Source organism: Equus caballus, chromosome 30 (assembly GCF_041296265.1).
Source record: "Equus caballus isolate H_3958 breed thoroughbred chromosome 30, TB-T2T, whole genome shotgun sequence".
Classification (NCBI taxonomy): domain Eukaryota; kingdom Metazoa; phylum Chordata; class Mammalia; order Perissodactyla; family Equidae; genus Equus; species Equus caballus.
In genome coordinates this window covers 18,729,898-18,747,503 of record NC_091713.1, presented here as the reverse complement: position 1 = coordinate 18,747,503, position 17,606 = coordinate 18,729,898, and the positions used below count along the sequence as shown (strand labels likewise).

General features: G+C 35.4%; 1 protein-coding gene and 2 non-coding genes across 3 annotated transcripts in view; 2 read left to right on the top strand and 1 right to left on the bottom strand.

Annotated features, from left to right (window-relative positions):
• Positions 1-17,606, bottom strand: part of IARS2 (isoleucyl-tRNA synthetase 2, mitochondrial) — a 65,648-nt gene that overhangs the window by 32,681 nt on the left and 15,361 nt on the right. Inside the window, exons 3-12 of the mRNA XM_001488053.7 lie at positions 14,850-15,009; positions 13,486-13,634; positions 13,356-13,405; positions 13,167-13,276; positions 12,994-13,084; positions 12,534-12,649; positions 9,470-9,639; positions 8,424-8,514; positions 6,931-7,082; positions 4,721-4,881 (exon numbers count right to left, since the gene is read on the bottom strand). Coding sequence (XP_001488103.3) covers positions 4,721-4,881; positions 6,931-7,082; positions 8,424-8,514; positions 9,470-9,639; positions 12,534-12,649; positions 12,994-13,084; positions 13,167-13,276; positions 13,356-13,405; positions 13,486-13,634; positions 14,850-15,009 — 1,250 coding nt within the window. The remainder of the gene's footprint in view (positions 1-4,720; positions 4,882-6,930; positions 7,083-8,423; positions 8,515-9,469; positions 9,640-12,533; positions 12,650-12,993; positions 13,085-13,166; positions 13,277-13,355; positions 13,406-13,485; positions 13,635-14,849; positions 15,010-17,606) is intronic.
• Positions 1,662-1,746, top strand: MIR194-2 (microRNA mir-194-2). Its single transcript, NR_033065.1, has one exon. It is a non-coding gene; the product is annotated as a microRNA mir-194-2 (primary transcript).
• Positions 1,941-2,050, top strand: MIR215 (microRNA mir-215). Its single transcript, NR_033066.1, has one exon. It is a non-coding gene; the product is annotated as a microRNA mir-215 (primary transcript).

Here is a 17,606-nt window from a genome sequence, read left to right as displayed (position 1 = left end):
GACGCCACCTCAGCACAGCCTGATGAGCAGTGCCATGTCCACGCCCAGGATCCAAAGCGGCGAAACCCCGGGCCGCTGAAGCAGAGCGTGTGAATTCAACCACTCGGCCACGGGGCCGGCCCCCAAGCTACCATTTTTAATGGCTGCATATTCATTCTTCCAAAAGTAACTTAAGTTATCTCTTCTTTTTTATATCATTATGTTCCTTTATAAACAACTGCATTAGACATCCTTACATATATATATCTTTGTACAAGAGACGTTAGTCCTCTTGTTTCCTTAGGATAAATACTTAGAAGTGTAATTTTTTATAATGAAACTGAGATCACGCTTTACAATGTTTTTCAAACAACTTTATAGGCATTTCTTAGTGATATTAAATATAAGAAAAAAGTCAAAATTTGTCTCTGGAAATTTAAGAATTCTCCCCTTTACTTTGTTAATATCCTATACTTAACACAAACACACAGTTAACTTATAACCTAAAGATCAGTATAAATTACTGTTGATAAAAGTGGGTGAAACCACTTATCACTACATAATCTCTACACTTCCATTTTAATGCTGTATTTCATAAAGCAATAACTCTGTCATAAAACTTTGTACTTTACGCAAGGGCCTTATCTAAAACACATGCATTACGTGTCCCTTCTTAGGCTTCAATCCGTGAAAATCCACTAGGCAGTATGAGCAACTGTAACACCAACCAATCATTCTGAACTTCGATATCAAGCGGGCTGAAGGCTTATTTAGCATGTTATTGGAAATTAAGCTGCATTAAGATTGCTAGGTAAGGAAGAAAGTGTTGCTGTCATTCCACTGTGTCCTGTGTTTTGTCTTTATAAAAGCAAAAATATGAAGGACTCTAAGACAACTTTTCTTCTGCAAGTTACTGGAATGAGGTAAGAGGCTAAATGTTTCACATTTATTTAGTAAATTTAATTCTAGAACACAATGAAATTTTGGGGGGAAATTCTATTTTAATTTAATCCTACACTTATGTTTTAAAGGTGACAGAAAACAATTTTGGAAAAATTTTTCTTTGTTTAATGAACATTACCAAATTTTTTCACCAAAAGGTCATTATTATTAACATGAGCAAAAATTTGAGGTAGCTAAAGCTAACACTCAAATTAAACAGGAAATTCCTTACCTATTTCTAGTAAATTTATCATTATTTCCAGAAATCAGGGGCTAAGTTTCCTAAATGCATATGTTAACTATTGTATTAATACTATTAAATTGATTACAATAATCTGAAAGGATGAAAGAAACTTAACTAACAACTTCTTTTCCTTCCTAGGTAGCAAATATTTCTAAATTTTATCTTTTTTATGCTAAAAAGTATTTGTCTTTATTAACTAGGAATAGATTTCCACCTAAATTATAATGGTATTGTATTAAAGATTGAGAAAACTGATCAATGACTGTTAAAGTCAGAAATGGAATTACTTCCTGCGAAAGTACAAGTAAGAATTATAAGGTACAAATGAGAACATTAATTCAAATCAAAATTAAACATCAGAGTTTCAAATCCACCAGTCTCTAAACTTATTTAGAACATGAATAGATCAAGATTTTCTTCTGTGAAAAAAGTATACATAAAAGTGAATGTACAGACTTTCACTAAGCAAAGCAGGAGGAATCTTCTGATATGCTTAATGGGGTCATCAAGTGTAACAGCAACTCCATGTGGACTGGGTACCAATTTCCAGTGGAGATGCTGTTACTTTTGATGGTTACCAACTCACTACAATATAAAGGCATATCCGAGAAAGACAGAAAATCATGGCAGCTGATTCTCATTTGATCAAGGAGGAAAAAAGATAACTTCTCATGCTATCTTTAAAAACTGACAAATACTTAAGAATTGACATCTGTTTTCTTAAACCAAATATTATGTCACATAAAGGACCCAACAATGGAAGAGGATTAGAGTCATCATTAAGAAATGGTATACAGGAAAATGACCTATGAATTGACAGACAATATGACTAAGTTTGTCTGTCATTTCTGTAGGCCAATATTCTGTATATCTCTGCTACTTCAACACCAGAAATCAACAAATACATGCAAGCAACACAATGGCAGATGCACAGAAAAGAATCTGTAACACAACCATGTAATATGTTGACTGTGAATAAAACATGAATGATACCTAATGAAAATGTGCTTGTGTTTCTCTGACAGCCCACATTTATTTTACCTAGGTTACTGACCAACTAACTTATGTACCATTTTATTGTTGTGATTAAACGATGGCCAAATAAGATAGTTTGCTCTACTTACTAACGTATACATATGGTTCACCTCAATTGCTTCAAGGAAATTCCCTAAAAATCTTTTTCTCTAAACACTGAAAAGAATGAGGAACAAGGGCAGTGCCTTATAAACCTTTCCTTAAAAGAAAACTTTCCAGTGTGGAATTTTACACAATACTTCTGTAAATTTATCTCAAATTTAATTCTTTTCTTTTCTTTTGCTGGGAGAGATTTGCCCTGAGCTAAGATCTGTTGCCAATCTTCCTCATTTTTTTCCTTCCTCCTCAAAGCTCCCAGTACATAGCTGTATATTCTAGTTGTAAGTCCTTCTACTTCTTCTATGTGAGCCACCACCACAGCATGGCTACTGACAGATTAGCGTTATGGTTTTGCCCCCAGGAACCAAACCCTGGCTGCCAAAGCAGAATGTGCTAAACTTTAACCACTAGGGCATCCAGGCTGGCCCTCAAATTTAATTCTTAATAGGTGTATTAAAATATTAGCAGCTTATATCTGACCAAGCTCTAAATTATAAGAACAACATAAGCAACAATATTTAGGCCAAAGAGTCTTTCTCAGCTCCAAACTGTAATGATATTACAATAGTCTTACAATGACTTCCTGGTTTCCAGCTTCTAGTTTCTTTTCCTAAAACATACTCTTACTCCTCATGCCTACTTAAAACTTCAAACTCCTTAGCTTGGTATTCAAGACTCACTACAATTTGCCCCAATCTTTCTTAGGTGTTTATCTTTCTATTCCCTTCCCACAACCTACAGTCCCATTATGGTTCCTATATACATATTATGCTTTCCCCTATCCAGGTCCTCAGCTCCTGCTGATCCCTCTGCTTGCAAAATACTTTCCCCCATTTCGTACCTAACCCTCTAGGCCCTAAATGCCACATCCTCTATGAATAAAGCAAATGAGCTGTTTTATGGTTCAATATTTGCCCAGGCAGAGCTTTTAGTTCTTCCTTCTGAGCCATGTTGCCATAAGGCGTCCAATCACCCATGAAGTAGTGATATAATGAAGAGTATTTCAAGTTGAAAAGGAACTTTCACACAAAGGATACTAAGAACTACCTAATACGTGGCTATAGGTGATTAAAAAACACCAAATTAACTGACATTAAAAAAAACCCTAAATACATGTATTCATAAAAGTACCACCTAAAGAAATACTGATAATGTTGACAATGAAAAGTAGAAGCTTTTTACAAAAATGATCGAACCCCAAGATAGGGATATTCAACTCTGTCTACAGTCTCTTGAACTCTCCATCACCTGCTGGCCTCCACGCCCTCCAAAACTTCACTGGATCCTCAACCAATGAAATGCGGAAATACTTATGAAAACGTGCTCAAACTCTCTGCTCACGTTATAGCATAATTTAGTAAAAATTCCATTAACAAAATTAAAACAAAATTACTCAAAGAAAATGAAAATCTAGGATATATTCCTAAAAGGAATGATTAAAATTCCCCTTTCCAAATCAGCAATAATACTCAAAGTCTCCCTATACAGAAGACAAACTAGCTAGATTACCGTCTCATTAAGAGCAGGTACCATGTCAGTCTTGTTGACGGCCTCAAAAAAGGGTCTAGAGTAAGATTTGAAAACAATTTTTTTACTCTATTAGCTTGTCTACTCTAAATTGTTCACTAGGTCCATGAATTATCTTTCTAAATTTTAAGAAAAACTTAAGGAAAAAAAGAATAAATAACTGGGAATATAATCATCACTAGAATAAATGTAATTATGTACATTCAACTATATTATAGTTTCTTAAATTTTTTTTTTTTGAGGAAAACTAGCCCTGAGCTGATATCTGCCACCAATCCTACTCTTTTTGCTAAGGAAGAGTGGCCCTGAGCTAACATCCGTGTCCATCTTCCTCTGTTTTATATGTGGGATGCCTGCCACAGCATGGCTTGACAAGCAGTGCATAGGTCTGCACCCAGGATCCAAACCGGGGAACCTTGGGCTGCTGAAGCCACGCACACAGACTTAACCACTACACCACTGGGCTGGCCCCAAATTTTAAAGTTATCTACACAACTGCATAATGCCATTTCTACTGAAAGGGAGAGTAGACTCAGAGTAAAAGAGTGACGCTAATTCCTCAAGAAAAATTACACTCTAGGCTCCGCCACTAAACCCTGTCCATCTCTGGGTTCCTGATACCTTACTCTAGCACACAAGGCTCCCAGCCAAAAACAGCGAATTCTCATTTAAAAAATCAGAGCTTTTCCTTCTAAGCATCAATATTGAAAAAAATCTAGTTTTTGTCAAAATGTCAACCATATAAAAGGATCTTTTCGAATTTTATTCCCCCCAAATTATTTTAGAGTATTTAATTTAACATATATTAGGAGTTCTTAACAGCCACTATTTTTCCATTTTTGAAAAAAATACAACTCACTTTAAAATGTGGAAAAATTTTAGAAAGAGTTTTACCTGTTAATCAAGAATTCATCTTTTGTCTTATGATGAAACACAGGAATTGGAACACCCCAAACTCTCTGTCTTGATATACACCAATAGGGCCGCCTGTCTAGCATTTCAACCATGGCATTCAGTGCTGCTCCAGGAATAAATTTCACTTTTTTTAATAATTCCTGCAATTGATTTAAGAATCAAGTCCAGTGAGAAAAAGCAGAACAAATTTTCTAGAACTGTCACTATTTATCCTAATACAGTTCTTTATTTTGGATGTTTATAGTCATTCATATGCCTCCCCCAAAAGAAACTAAACTAAGAAACTACAGATTTCACAGTAAACAAAGCAGAGTTAAAACAAGGCCACAAAAAATTCTAATAAATAACATCAAGAGCAGACTTGACCTTTGGAGAACGTGACAAGAGATTTTATAACAATTTCCAAGCACTCTAGATCAAAACTAGTAATAAGAGATTTAGTAGAAGTATTATACTTCATTAAATTACAGTCAAAATCCATCCAAATTTGATTTCAACAATTTTTTTTAAATGCTTGAAAAATAAGCTACTGTCTTAGGCTGACAAACAAGGAATGCAACATAACCTAATTTTACATAGTATGGTTTACAACATAGAACACACTTTCTCAAAATAATAGTTACTTCCTATTTACTTTTCTCTATCAAGAACTCTCCCTCCCTCCACCCACCAAAAAAGTTGTAAACTACTAGCAATTGATTTCATTCCATGTGTCAATTACCAAAAGAACTGTAGAGCAAGAATGTTTGATAATAATCTCCAAAAAGGCCAAAACACGTTAACTTCATTTAAAAAAATCTCTCTACCATTAATAAAAGCATTTTCTATTTTCAGGGCAGGTTTAAATCTTTTCCTTACTCACCTGAACTACAGAAATCCCTCCCCAAAGCCCTCTGTAGCACCACCTGCTGGCAGAATGGCATCACCTGCAGGTCATTTTGACTAACACTTGGTTTAACTATCCAAATGTAAATATTAACTGGATATTTGGTTTTATTAAGGAAAAACTATTTTTTTTTAAGGTGGTAATACTGGCACTGCAATTATGTTTTAAAGAGTCTTCATCTTTCAGGTATATTTATGGGAAACATAATGCCTGAAATTTGCTTCAAAATAGTCCAAAGGGTAGGAAGTGTAGATAATGGGTAGGTGTGGAAATAAAAATAAAATTGGCAAAAAGTTTATTGTTGAATTTGGGGGACGGAAACATAACAGCAGATTACTCTGTTCTCTCTAGTCCTTCAAGGAGCAATTGAAAATTATCTAGGAAGAAATTAAAAAAAGATTGTGGCTTCAGCATATTGCATCAGACTTAGATGTTCTGCAGCCAAGTATCTGTGCAGAGCTGGAAGTTACAAATTTTAACATCTACAAGTAAGGAAAATAAGCTTCATAAAAATGTAAAACGCAAAAAACAAAACCAGTCCAAATCACAGCTGTCCACTCTACATGAATACAAAAAACATAAATTGCTTGCATAGCTTTGGGAAGGGCCCCAGATTGCCAGGCCAACAAAAGAACTAACTAATTATGGTAACATTAGATGCAGGCTGTAAAGCAAAATGTTTTGTATATTCAGGCTGATTAAGAAACACATATTTGAGGTCTTTCATTCAACAGAATCAAGTCATTCGTGAGATACACAGATACATATATGTACTGAATGAAAGAGCTCAAATATAGATTAATATTTAGAACACCAGTTATAAAGTATTTGTTAACTCAAAGCAACAACTTTTCAGATGGATTGCAATTTCAATCTTAAGGAAGTAAAGAGTTCAATAAAAGAGATTTATTGAATGCCTATCATGCCCCAGACACTGTTCTGGGAACTTGTATTCACTTATCCCACAAGGTAGCATTATTATCACCTTTATATAGATAAGGAAACTGAGGTTCTGAGAGGTTAACCAACTTGCTAAACTCAGTTCTGTCCTAATTTTATGTTATTTTCATGACACTGGGCAGGAAATTTGGGAAGTCACTTAACCTCTTTAAGCCTGATTTTCCACATGCATATAACAAAGGAATGAAACCTAAGGTCCTTCCAGATCTAAAATTCTACAATTTTATGAAACCAAATCATAATAGCAGCAATCCCTTCCACTCCTGAAACCCCAAGTGACCTCACATGCAACCCTTTCATACTGAGGGAGTGATAAACCCCTTACAGCAGGACACCTTTATACCTTGGCTGTCGTCTTAACATCCGTGAGATTTACAAACCACTGCTTGCTAGCACGGATCACCACTGGTTTCTTGGTTCTCCAGTCATAAGGATAGCTGTGTACCAGTTTTTCCTCTTTCAACAAATTCTTTGCAGCCTGAAGCATCTTTATAACTTAAAAAAAAAAATCAACAATTTACACTAAAAATCAATTAAAATCCATCAATACTAATTTAATTAAAATTAATTTAATTAACAGTTAATTAAAAAGTTCTATGAAAATCCTAATAACTCTCTAAGGTCCCAGGGAGTACTAAATCTGGACAACAGGTGACAGTAAGAGTAGCCATCTCCCAGGTATCAAATGCTTAATCTGTGAATCTCCTGGCAAAAAAACCAAGGACTATAAAACCTTCATCGGACTCCAAACTATGCCATTCCCATGCCTCTTCACTTCAAAGGAAAGATGACAGAATATATCTAGAATTCTGTAGCTGAAATTCAGTCATAAGCTTTCAGACCACAAATCTTAAAATGGTCTCCAGGTAATCCAGAAGAAATCAGGCATAGTGGGTTGAGTTCTGCCCCCCAAAAGATATGTCCAAGTCCTAACCTCTAGTACTTGTGCATGTGACCTTCTTAGGAAACATGGTCTTTGCACATGTGATCAAATTGAGATGAGGTCACACTGGATTAGAGTGGGCTCTAAATTCAATAACTAGTGTCCTTATAAGAAGAGAAGGGGATACATAGAGACACATAAGAGCAAAGAAGGACATGTGACAATGGAGGCAGACTGAAGTGATACAGCTGTGAACCAAGGAATGACAAGGATTACTAGGAACCACCAGAAGCTAGGAAGGGGCAAGGAAGGATTCTTCCATAGAGCGTTCAGAGGGAGCGTGGCCCTGCCAACACTTCGATTTCAGACTTCTAGTCTCCAGAACTGTGGGAGAATAGATTTCTGTTGTTTAAAGCCACTAAATTTATGGTAATGTGTAACAGTAGCCCTAGAAAAGTAATACACCAGGTCTAAATTAGACTTAGTCTCAGTGTGGGCAAAGAAAGATTTTCATAGTACCTCGTCCCTGGATCCATAATTACTGAAAGGCAGAAAGACAACTCAAGACTGGAGGACCCCTAAGATCATTGATACATGGACCAGTGATTTACAAGGGTTACAAAAGGAGTGGGGAGTGTCTGATTCACAGTCAACATGTAGCCCTAAGATTGATTTCATCCTTCCACAAAACTAATAATGCTTACTAGTGTCTGTAGAGTCCTAAAAGAACATGACTCCCTGTTGACTGCCCTGATTTGCTTAAACAAAGAGAGCAACTTCAAAGCAAAAGGTGAAAAGGTCCCAAACTCCATTTTAAACTATGTGGCAAAATAAAACAATTTTAGCTTTTGGTTTCTGTTGAAAGTAGAAGGCGGGAGAGCAGTCAGCAAAGATTACTGCTGAATGCTTTTCAGAAAGTATGTTTCTATGATATCAGCGTACACAACACTCACCCACATCCGTTCCCTCTTCAAGGACAGCCTTGTTCTGAAGTTCAGGACCTGCAACATCTGTGAAAACTCCGTCTTCATCTACTAAACAATCCTAAAAAGTGTCGGTTTGTACAATTAAAATAAAGTATCGAGATGTTTTATCTTATGACAATATCTGGCAAAACAACATATATAAAACATCTCAGTATAGTCCAGTCTTTCACTACACTGAAATTCTGGGCACTTCTTAGTCAATGGGAATTTGTGAATTTATACATTTAAATCACAAAAGGCAAAAGTCTTATTAAAGCATGTGCCTCAAGTTTAATACCACAAAGCAACAAAATATACTAAAAACATCTTTAACTTGATCTCAATTTACAAATCTATGCCAATGTAAACACATTGTGATGAATGAGACTTGCCTTGAACTAAACAGAAAAACTTGCTAAGTAACTGATGAGTGTAAAATAAATTTAGAGAGGATTATTTAGTTAAAAACAAAACAAAAAAAACACCAAACTGCTCTTTTCAACTATTTAGTAAAATTCACTTGTCATTTTTCAGGAACTGAAAGTAATTTGTCTATGTGACTTAAAAGTTGAAAGAGGGGCCAGCCCAGTGGTGCAGCGGTTAAGTTCACATGCTCCGCTTCGGCAGCCCAGGGTTTGCTGGTTGGGATCCTGGGTGCAGACCTACACACCACGTGTCAAGCCATGCTGCAGCAGGCATCCCACATACAAAGTAGAGGAAGATGGGCACAGATGTTAGCTCAGGGCTAATCATTCTCAAAGAAAAAAATGTTGAAAGAAAAAACTGCCCCCATTTAATATATTTTTTCAATTCTAACTCTGTGCTGATTTTGTGCTAATTCTAGGAAATCTTTCTCAATTAGTAAGAAATAATGAGGTTTTATTTAGATAGTATTGCACAAACCTAAGCATTTTGCAATTTAATTATGATGACAAACATGATTGTTCATTATCAAAAAACAAAGTTGTTAGTTACAAATTACCACTTTAATTCTACAAAAGCAATTATTAAAAAGGAAAAAAGAGGAATAGTACCGTGGACAAGTTGTGTTGAGAAGCTACACTATAATCTTCCATACCATGAGCTGGGGCTGTGTGAACCAATCCTGTTCCTTTTGTCATGGTCACATGATTCGCAGGTAAAAGAGGAGACACTTTCTCAGGAATCAAAGGATGAGTACAAGTGCCACTCTCCAAGTCTACACCTGTGGAGAAAGAAAACTACAATTAAGAATCGTTTCACATGGCAATTCTTCTCCTCTTTAAAAGTAGCAACAGAGCATCAGCAAAGTGAAGAGTGCAGAATCTGAAGCAAGACTGGGCTCAAACCCTGGCTTCCCCTTTCACTTGCTCTGTGACCTTCAGGCATCCATAAAATCTGAATAATTACAGTGCCTACCTCAGAGGGTTGTTGTGATGATAAACCAGGTTAAGGCAATTAAGTATCCTGGGCACTTAGCACAGTATCTGCCACACTGCGAATGCTTTAAAATTTTAGTAATTATTATAACAAATAGATAACTCTAATGAGTCCCAGGAAACTTTTCTAATTTATGTACAGCTACGTACTTTTTGGAATATAAGGACAAAGAAATTCTAGATCAACAGGTCAATGATCAGTAGGTTCTAATACTATCTCTGTGGGAACTCGTTGTTGTTCCTTTTCATAATGTTACCCCAAAAAAGTAAGAGACAACGAATAATACCCAACAATTACCAGGCACACACCGTGGACTGGACTCAACATAAACTTTTAATAACTTTAATAACTCTAGCTCCCTTTAATAATGTATCATACCCCTCACCTGTTAATTTTCTACACCATTATTAATGTTTCCCACCTTTACTGCCCCTTGAGTTGAGTTCCATAAACTCACCTTCACATGGTCTAAAAACAAATCTTCAAACTTTAAAAGGATTACCTGGTTCTACCTACCCACTTACTGAGATACACTGAGGAAGTCTGTTTACTCTTTAATAATTACAGAAACTTCAATGGCCCCCTTACTCCTCAGATCTTCCCCACAAATCATTCTTCATCTTTCCAAACTAAATAATATTAACTTTTTAAAAAACCTATCCTCATAGAGAAATTTCTCCACTTCTATGATCCTTTTTTCTAGCCACATAGCAATAAAAACTACATAACCTATGCATACCACCAGAAGAACAATACTAATCTTTAACTTTGACATTTCACAGACAGCCCTGTTGCTGATTTCATTTTGGTTAAAATAGCACAATGGGCAAGAGGCTTGAGAAAAACCAACATTCCTTTATAACTAATGACAACATAACTCCCTTTTCTGAAAAAAAATCACAAGCTCTCCTTACTGTCTGACTTACTTGACTTCATACTTTATTACCAGGAAATACCTGAATTACTAGGAAAAACTGGAATACTTCAGGATGCATTCTTTTACAGGTAATTCATAATGTTGTTAAAGAAAAAAACCCATCAACACTGACTTTTAGAGAAATCTACTCTTTAGTTTACACTTTTATTCCTTTCTCTCAGTTAGATTCATAAATCAAGCCAGTTCCCATGATCCTACATTGTACTCTTTAGCCATTTTCAGTAGGGAAACCAAAGGTTTGGGGCAGTCAAAGGAAATTTCACCTACTAACTTTCCTTTATCCCCATACTTAGCGTATATACCACTTGCTAATCTCCCTCATCTCCCAACAAAGATCTCCAAATGATCAGTAAGAAACAACTGACATTTTTCAGAAAGAAAATCTACCCCATACAAATTATCCCATTTTAGCTACTCAACATTCTCACTACTTTAACAAGTAGTAACCTAGTTGTCACCAGCTTATTGTGCCAGGAATGGGAAGTATATATACTCCTCTGCAACATGGTGGCTCAAGATGGCAATCAAACAATTCTCTGCACAGTAATAATTTGAAACAATTATGCAATCTAGAAAAATGGTCTTTAATTTAATACTTTCAAGAACTTTGTGAGAATGCCATTCAGCTTCCGTAACAAAATCTAACATGTCAATGAAGTCTATAATATCTTCTGCACTTGAAAAAGAGTTGGGCTATAATTAACAATACTATATTGTATACTTGTAAGTTGCTAAGAGAATAGATCTTAAATCATGATAAAAAAAATGTATAACTATGTGCTGTGATGGATGTTAACTAGACTTACTGTGGTGATCATTTTGCAATATATACAAATTTCGAATTGTTATGTTGTACACCTAAAACTAATACAATGTTATATGTCAATTATATACCAATTTAAAAAAATTAAAAGAAAAAAGGTGGGGAGGTATGGAGTAAAGAATATCCTCTAATTTACCTATTGTACCAACAAGGACAAAATGATATTAAATATTAAACATTCTGTAGCCCCTTTTCTGTCTCTGACTTTTATCTTTTTATTTTTGTTAAGATGGTTTAAACCTCTAATTGGCTTATATCTGAACTGATGCATTTAGAGGCCTTCCCTATTTAGCTAGGCAATCTTTCTATCTTTGAGTATCTTTATTCTTGTGATTTTTTTTTTAGCAAAAAACTCAAAGATACATCATCCCTATGGATCAAAGGTAATTTTCAAATTTTCTAGATTTCCATAGTAATATTTCAAAACCAGTCACTACTTTAGGAGTCCTAAATTATAGCTTACTAAAGGATTCTTTTGATAGAAGTGCTCTCTTTGGAATAATTTCCAGAATTTATTCAATTTCCTTATTAAAATTATATGCCAAAAAATGCATATATTTATTTCCTTCCTTGCTCCTTTGATTAAATCAGATAATATTTAATGATTTAATTTTAAATAAAATTTTAAAGGGATATTTGTACATTCTACATTGTACAAAGGACACCTGTCCAATTTTGCATTGGATATTTGCCAGAAATATTTTTATCAGTTGTGCCTCTGTCATTGTTCATATTTTTCTGTCCTCCTATCATGTTTCATGTATCTTCTCCTTCAGTTTCATCAATGTAAAACATATTCTAGAAAGGTAAAGGCCACATCTATTTTGATTCACAGTGAGCAACATTCAGCAAAGTACTGAACTCACATCAACCCAATATTTTGATGACTGTGATAGTCAGAATACCTATAAATCTTCACCTGAAAATGTTGAAATAACCTCAAATGTTGTTTCCAAAACAGAAGCGACAGATGTTACTTTATCTGCAGCCAGTATGTAGAGGTCTCCAGATTTGGAACATTTCACAAGAGCATACCTAAAATAAAATTTTAGATGAAAATTAACAATAATGAAAAAAGAAAAGCCACTGACAACATTTTAAATGTTTTACGTCATTTTAGAAAAACTAACTTCAAGATAAGAAGTACTATTTTCAAAGGACTTCATCCCTTACATTTCTGTTTTGTTTTCTAAAAAGGCTGGAAACAAGGACATAAATGGAATCATCTAAAGCTGGATAAAATCTATATGAACATAATAACTATATTATAATTCACTAAGTTTTAAGAGGATAATGAGGATGAAATAAAACAAAATAATGCTAATGATTGGAATTGACCCTATTCATGGACAAAACAAAAAATGCAATAATATGCCTACTTTGATTCTGGCATATAGCAAACAGCCTGATTGGCTGGAATTGTCCAAGGCTGAGTGGTCCAAACTAAAAAACTAACAGGAGGTGAACCATCTGTGAAAAAAAAATTTGAAAAATATTAGCAAATGTTATAATTCCGTAACTTCAATAAACTCAAACAACGAATAAATCTTACCTATAAGAGATGCCAACTTAGGAGAAGGTTTCAAGAGAGGGAATTTTACATATATCGAGCGACTGACATGCTCAGGATTATATTCAAGCTCTGCTTCAGCCAACGCAGTCCTAAGGTTTAAAAATATTAAACGTAAATATTTGGAAGCCTCACAAAATTCTCCCCTTTAGCTACCAAAACCATAAATACCTTGACGACGGAGACCAAAACACAGGTTTGTAAGACCGATAAATCAAGCCCTGTAAGAGACAAAAACAGATGAAAGCTGGAATTCTGTAGCATAATTTAAAATACTCAAAGGAAAAAAATACTTTATTACCTTATCATACATTTGGTAGAAAATTCTCAACTGTCTGGCTTCATAGCTTCCATCAAATGTACAGTAGCAATTATTCCAATCTGCCATTATTCCCCAACGAATAAATGCTGATTTCTGTTTCTCAATTGCTGCTTTAGCAAATGATCTAGCTAAAAAAGAAAAAAAGGAAAGGAAAACTTTGGAAACCAACTAATTCAAATTCTGAAACATGATTTAGCATATATCTCTCTAAATGCAGGTATTGTATACAATTTAGACTACAAATTTATTTAAGAAGAAAATTAATTTGAAAGTTAAAGGTATTCAGAAGATACCTACAACAAATTCTAAAATTAATTAAAATTTCAAAAGTTCAAATTTTGTTACCTTCTTCTGTATTTCTCTGACTTTATGCAATGACCTTGTATTTATAAAAAATAAACTGGAAAAATTATTCTTCCTATTTTTTAATTTAAGAAAAGGTCAGAAAATAGTTCTCATTTCATTATACATGCAAAAAGTTAATTGTACATCTAATCTAAGCCAATAATAATAAGACATTTCACAGGAAGTAAAAATCTTCACAATCATATCCAAATATACAATAGTTTAACATATAGGACTAGAAGATTCCTCCCTGATCCAATTTATTGAAGTAAAGGATCAAATATGAGATTAATTTAAAAAATGGGCAGGGGCCCACCCCGTGGCAGAGTAGTTAAGTTCATGAGCTCCACTGCAGCGGTCCAGGGTTTCACCAGTTCAGATCCTGGGCTCAGACATGGCACCGCTCATGAAGCCATGCTGAGGCGGCATCCCACATAGCACAACCAGAGGGACCCACAACTAAAAATACACAACTATGTACCAGGAGGCTTTGGGGAGAAAAAATTTTTTAAAAAATCTTTAAAAAATAAGTAAGCAAACATATTAATATGTATTTTATATATATAATATGGGGTATATATATGTAAGGATGAAGTATGGAATTAGCATATATATATATTAATAAAAAATATATTTTTTAGAATGTACTATTGGTTAGTACTTAAAATAGGTCAACAAGCCCTAACCAAGAAAGTAAATAAAAAATTGACCAAAATAATAATTTCAGAAAATATGATGCCAAAAGAATTGAAAAATGTAAATTGGAAATGCTCACAAATCTTTCCTTCAATCTCTGAACATAAGATCTCACAAAAGTCAACTAAACAAAATCTGAATTTCCTGTGACACAAAGTAGTTTCCAACAGATCTTATTACAACCAAAAGATAAAAACAAAACACAAAAAAAACACCAGCAGGTCTTCTTGATAAAGCCCTGACTTCCTCCAAGAACCAGTGTTTATGAATATCATCTTAAAGCAGAAACAGAGCTTATTTACCTTTCTCTCTGATTTCCACAGCTGAAAGATTCTGAGCTTTTCCACCAAGTTCTGATAATACTTTTAGTTCAATGGGTAACCCATGACAATCCCAACCTGGCACAAAATGTATTTTGGAACCTCTCATCATATGGAATCGATTGGCTATATCTTTCAAAATCTGCAAAGATAAAATGATAATCATCATTCATACATAAAGCATGTGGCCTACCATTTATATTCTGTTAATATCATTTAAAGCACTAAGAAAGCCCAGTTTTCAAAGAATTTATATATTGGGCCAGCCCAGTGGTACAGCAGTTAAGTGCACACGTTCCGCTTTGGCAGCCTGGGGTTCGCCAGTTCCAATCCCAGGCGCACACACCACACCGCTTGGCATGCAATGCTGTGGTAGGCATCCCACATATAAAGTAGAGGAAGACAGGCATGGATGTTAGCTGAAGGCCAGTCTTCCTCAGCAAAAAGAGGAGAATTGGCAGCAGTCAGCTCAGGGCTAATCTTCCTCAAAAAGAAAAAAAAGAATTTATATAAAATAACCTATTAAATCTACTAATTCAAGTTCTACATAAACACAAGAGTAACAGATATTTAACTTTTCAAATGCCATTACACACCCCCCCAGAAGGAAATCCAACAAGATTTCAAAGTGAAAAACATTATACCCAAAATAATTTGTCTGTAAGGTTTAGATATGCAAATAAGCAGACCATACTATATTTTTTAAGAAATCATTTGAACTTTCTAAAAATCAGAGTACAAATGAATCAATTACAAATTTGCGTTACTCATAAAAAAATTATTAATGTGAATAACCTAATATTATTTATATTTAGCTAAGAAATATATTAGAATCAATGCAGAATTTATAATGTACTCAGAGTATGGAATACCATGGTTAACTCTTTCTGTCATGCTAACACCCATATTAAAACGGTAGACCTCTTCACTCACTACAGTTCCAAACTGTTTACCTTTCCTCATTTTAGATACTAGGGGGCAGCAGAGCCTTTTAAAAAACAGAGATGTAAAAGGACAACACACTTCTAAATACTCTATGGATCAAAAAGGAATTCCCAGAGAAAATAAAAAAAATACAATGAACTGAATAAAAATGGAAATACAACAGGTTAAAATTTGTGGAACATAAGCTACAACAGAGCTGACACAAATTTATAGCAGCAGAATGCATACATTAGAAAAGAGGAAAAGTCTGATCAATAATGTAAAATCTCAAGAAACTAGAAAAAGAATAAACTCAAAGCAAGCAGAAGCAAGGAAATAACAAAAAGCAGAAATCAGTGAAATTAAAAAGAGAAAAATCAACGAAACTGAGTTAGACTTCAGGCATGACAGTACGAGAAACTACATGGATCCATTTCTCGGTAAAACTGGTAAAAATAACAAAATCCAATCATTCAAAGCCTCTAGAAATGGTCCTAAAGGCATAGAGCAAATGAAAAAATATCTACACAAGAAAAATTTTAGAAAAACTTGGTAATAAAAATGATAACCAAGACCACTCCTTCCCCCAAGCCTGCCAGCTCAGCGAGGCAGGTCCCACTCTGACTCAGCCAACATCACAGGGCTCCTCCTGCCTCCAGCTCCCGGCTCCCACATGGAGGGCTATCTTCCTTAGGAAGGGCAGGACGTCAGCATTTATGATCCCACCTCACCTCCCTGTTGCTGAGGCTAAGTTCTGGGTAAGTGCAGTCAAAAGGTAGGTACTCCCTTCCTCCACTCAGCCTCCACTCACGGAACAGAAACTCTACTTTGGAAGTGCGTCTGCTGGGAATACTGGGTCTGCAATCACCCTTGTCCAGGGTCATAAATGATGGTGCCACCCTAGGAAAGGCAATTCAGAGATCTCAGGCTACTGACCCTCCTCATGAGGGCTCAGCTCCTAAAGTGGGGGTGTCTCAGACAGAAGCGTACAGTTATCCCTACTCCCAGCTCCAGAGCCCTGGCTGGGAAATTTCACATGAGGGGAGAAGCAGGCAGTAAAACAAATAGCTCTTAGTCTCTTCCCCACAAAAAAGAAGTTCATGCCTAAAAGGGCTCTCAAAAACACCAGAGGCTGTGGGGAAAGGCAATTGGGAGAAGTTAGAAGATTCAAGACGATACAGGCTAAACTCTAGGCCAGCTGGTTTTCAGCAGAAAAACAAAAGAGACAGCTGGGAGGAGCCCTCCCAGGATCAGAACAAAAATCAAACACTGACCTCAGAGAAGCAATACTTCAAAGAACCCCAAATTTGATTGGATTAGTCTACAGAACAGCGTATGCCCCAGGGCATTGTTGAGAACAGTAGAGCAAACAGCAGGAAATTTTCAGAACAAAATAAATGGGTGCTGCCAGGGAAAGAGAGGATGCCAGCCCTGCCAAAACCAATGTCATCTCAGGGTGACCAAGCATACCCAAAGCTGCTCCTCCCTGAGAAGCAACATCAGAGGCTTACCACAACAAAAATGGGAAGGGGCGGGATCAGACGTCATGAAAACAATGCAGCCAGTCACTATACATATAAACAAGCAAATTGCAATGAAAAGCTGGGGGAGTGGGGTGAAGGTGGTGGAGAGACCAGTATACAGATTTATTTCAATCTATTACTAAAACACCCAATTTATAACAAGAAGAAATTACAGGACATAAAGAAATACAAAAGGATGGCCTATCCACTGGAAAACAAGCAGGCAACAGAAACTATCTATGAGACCAACCAAATGTCAGACTAACAGAAAAAGATTTCAAAATAGCCATTA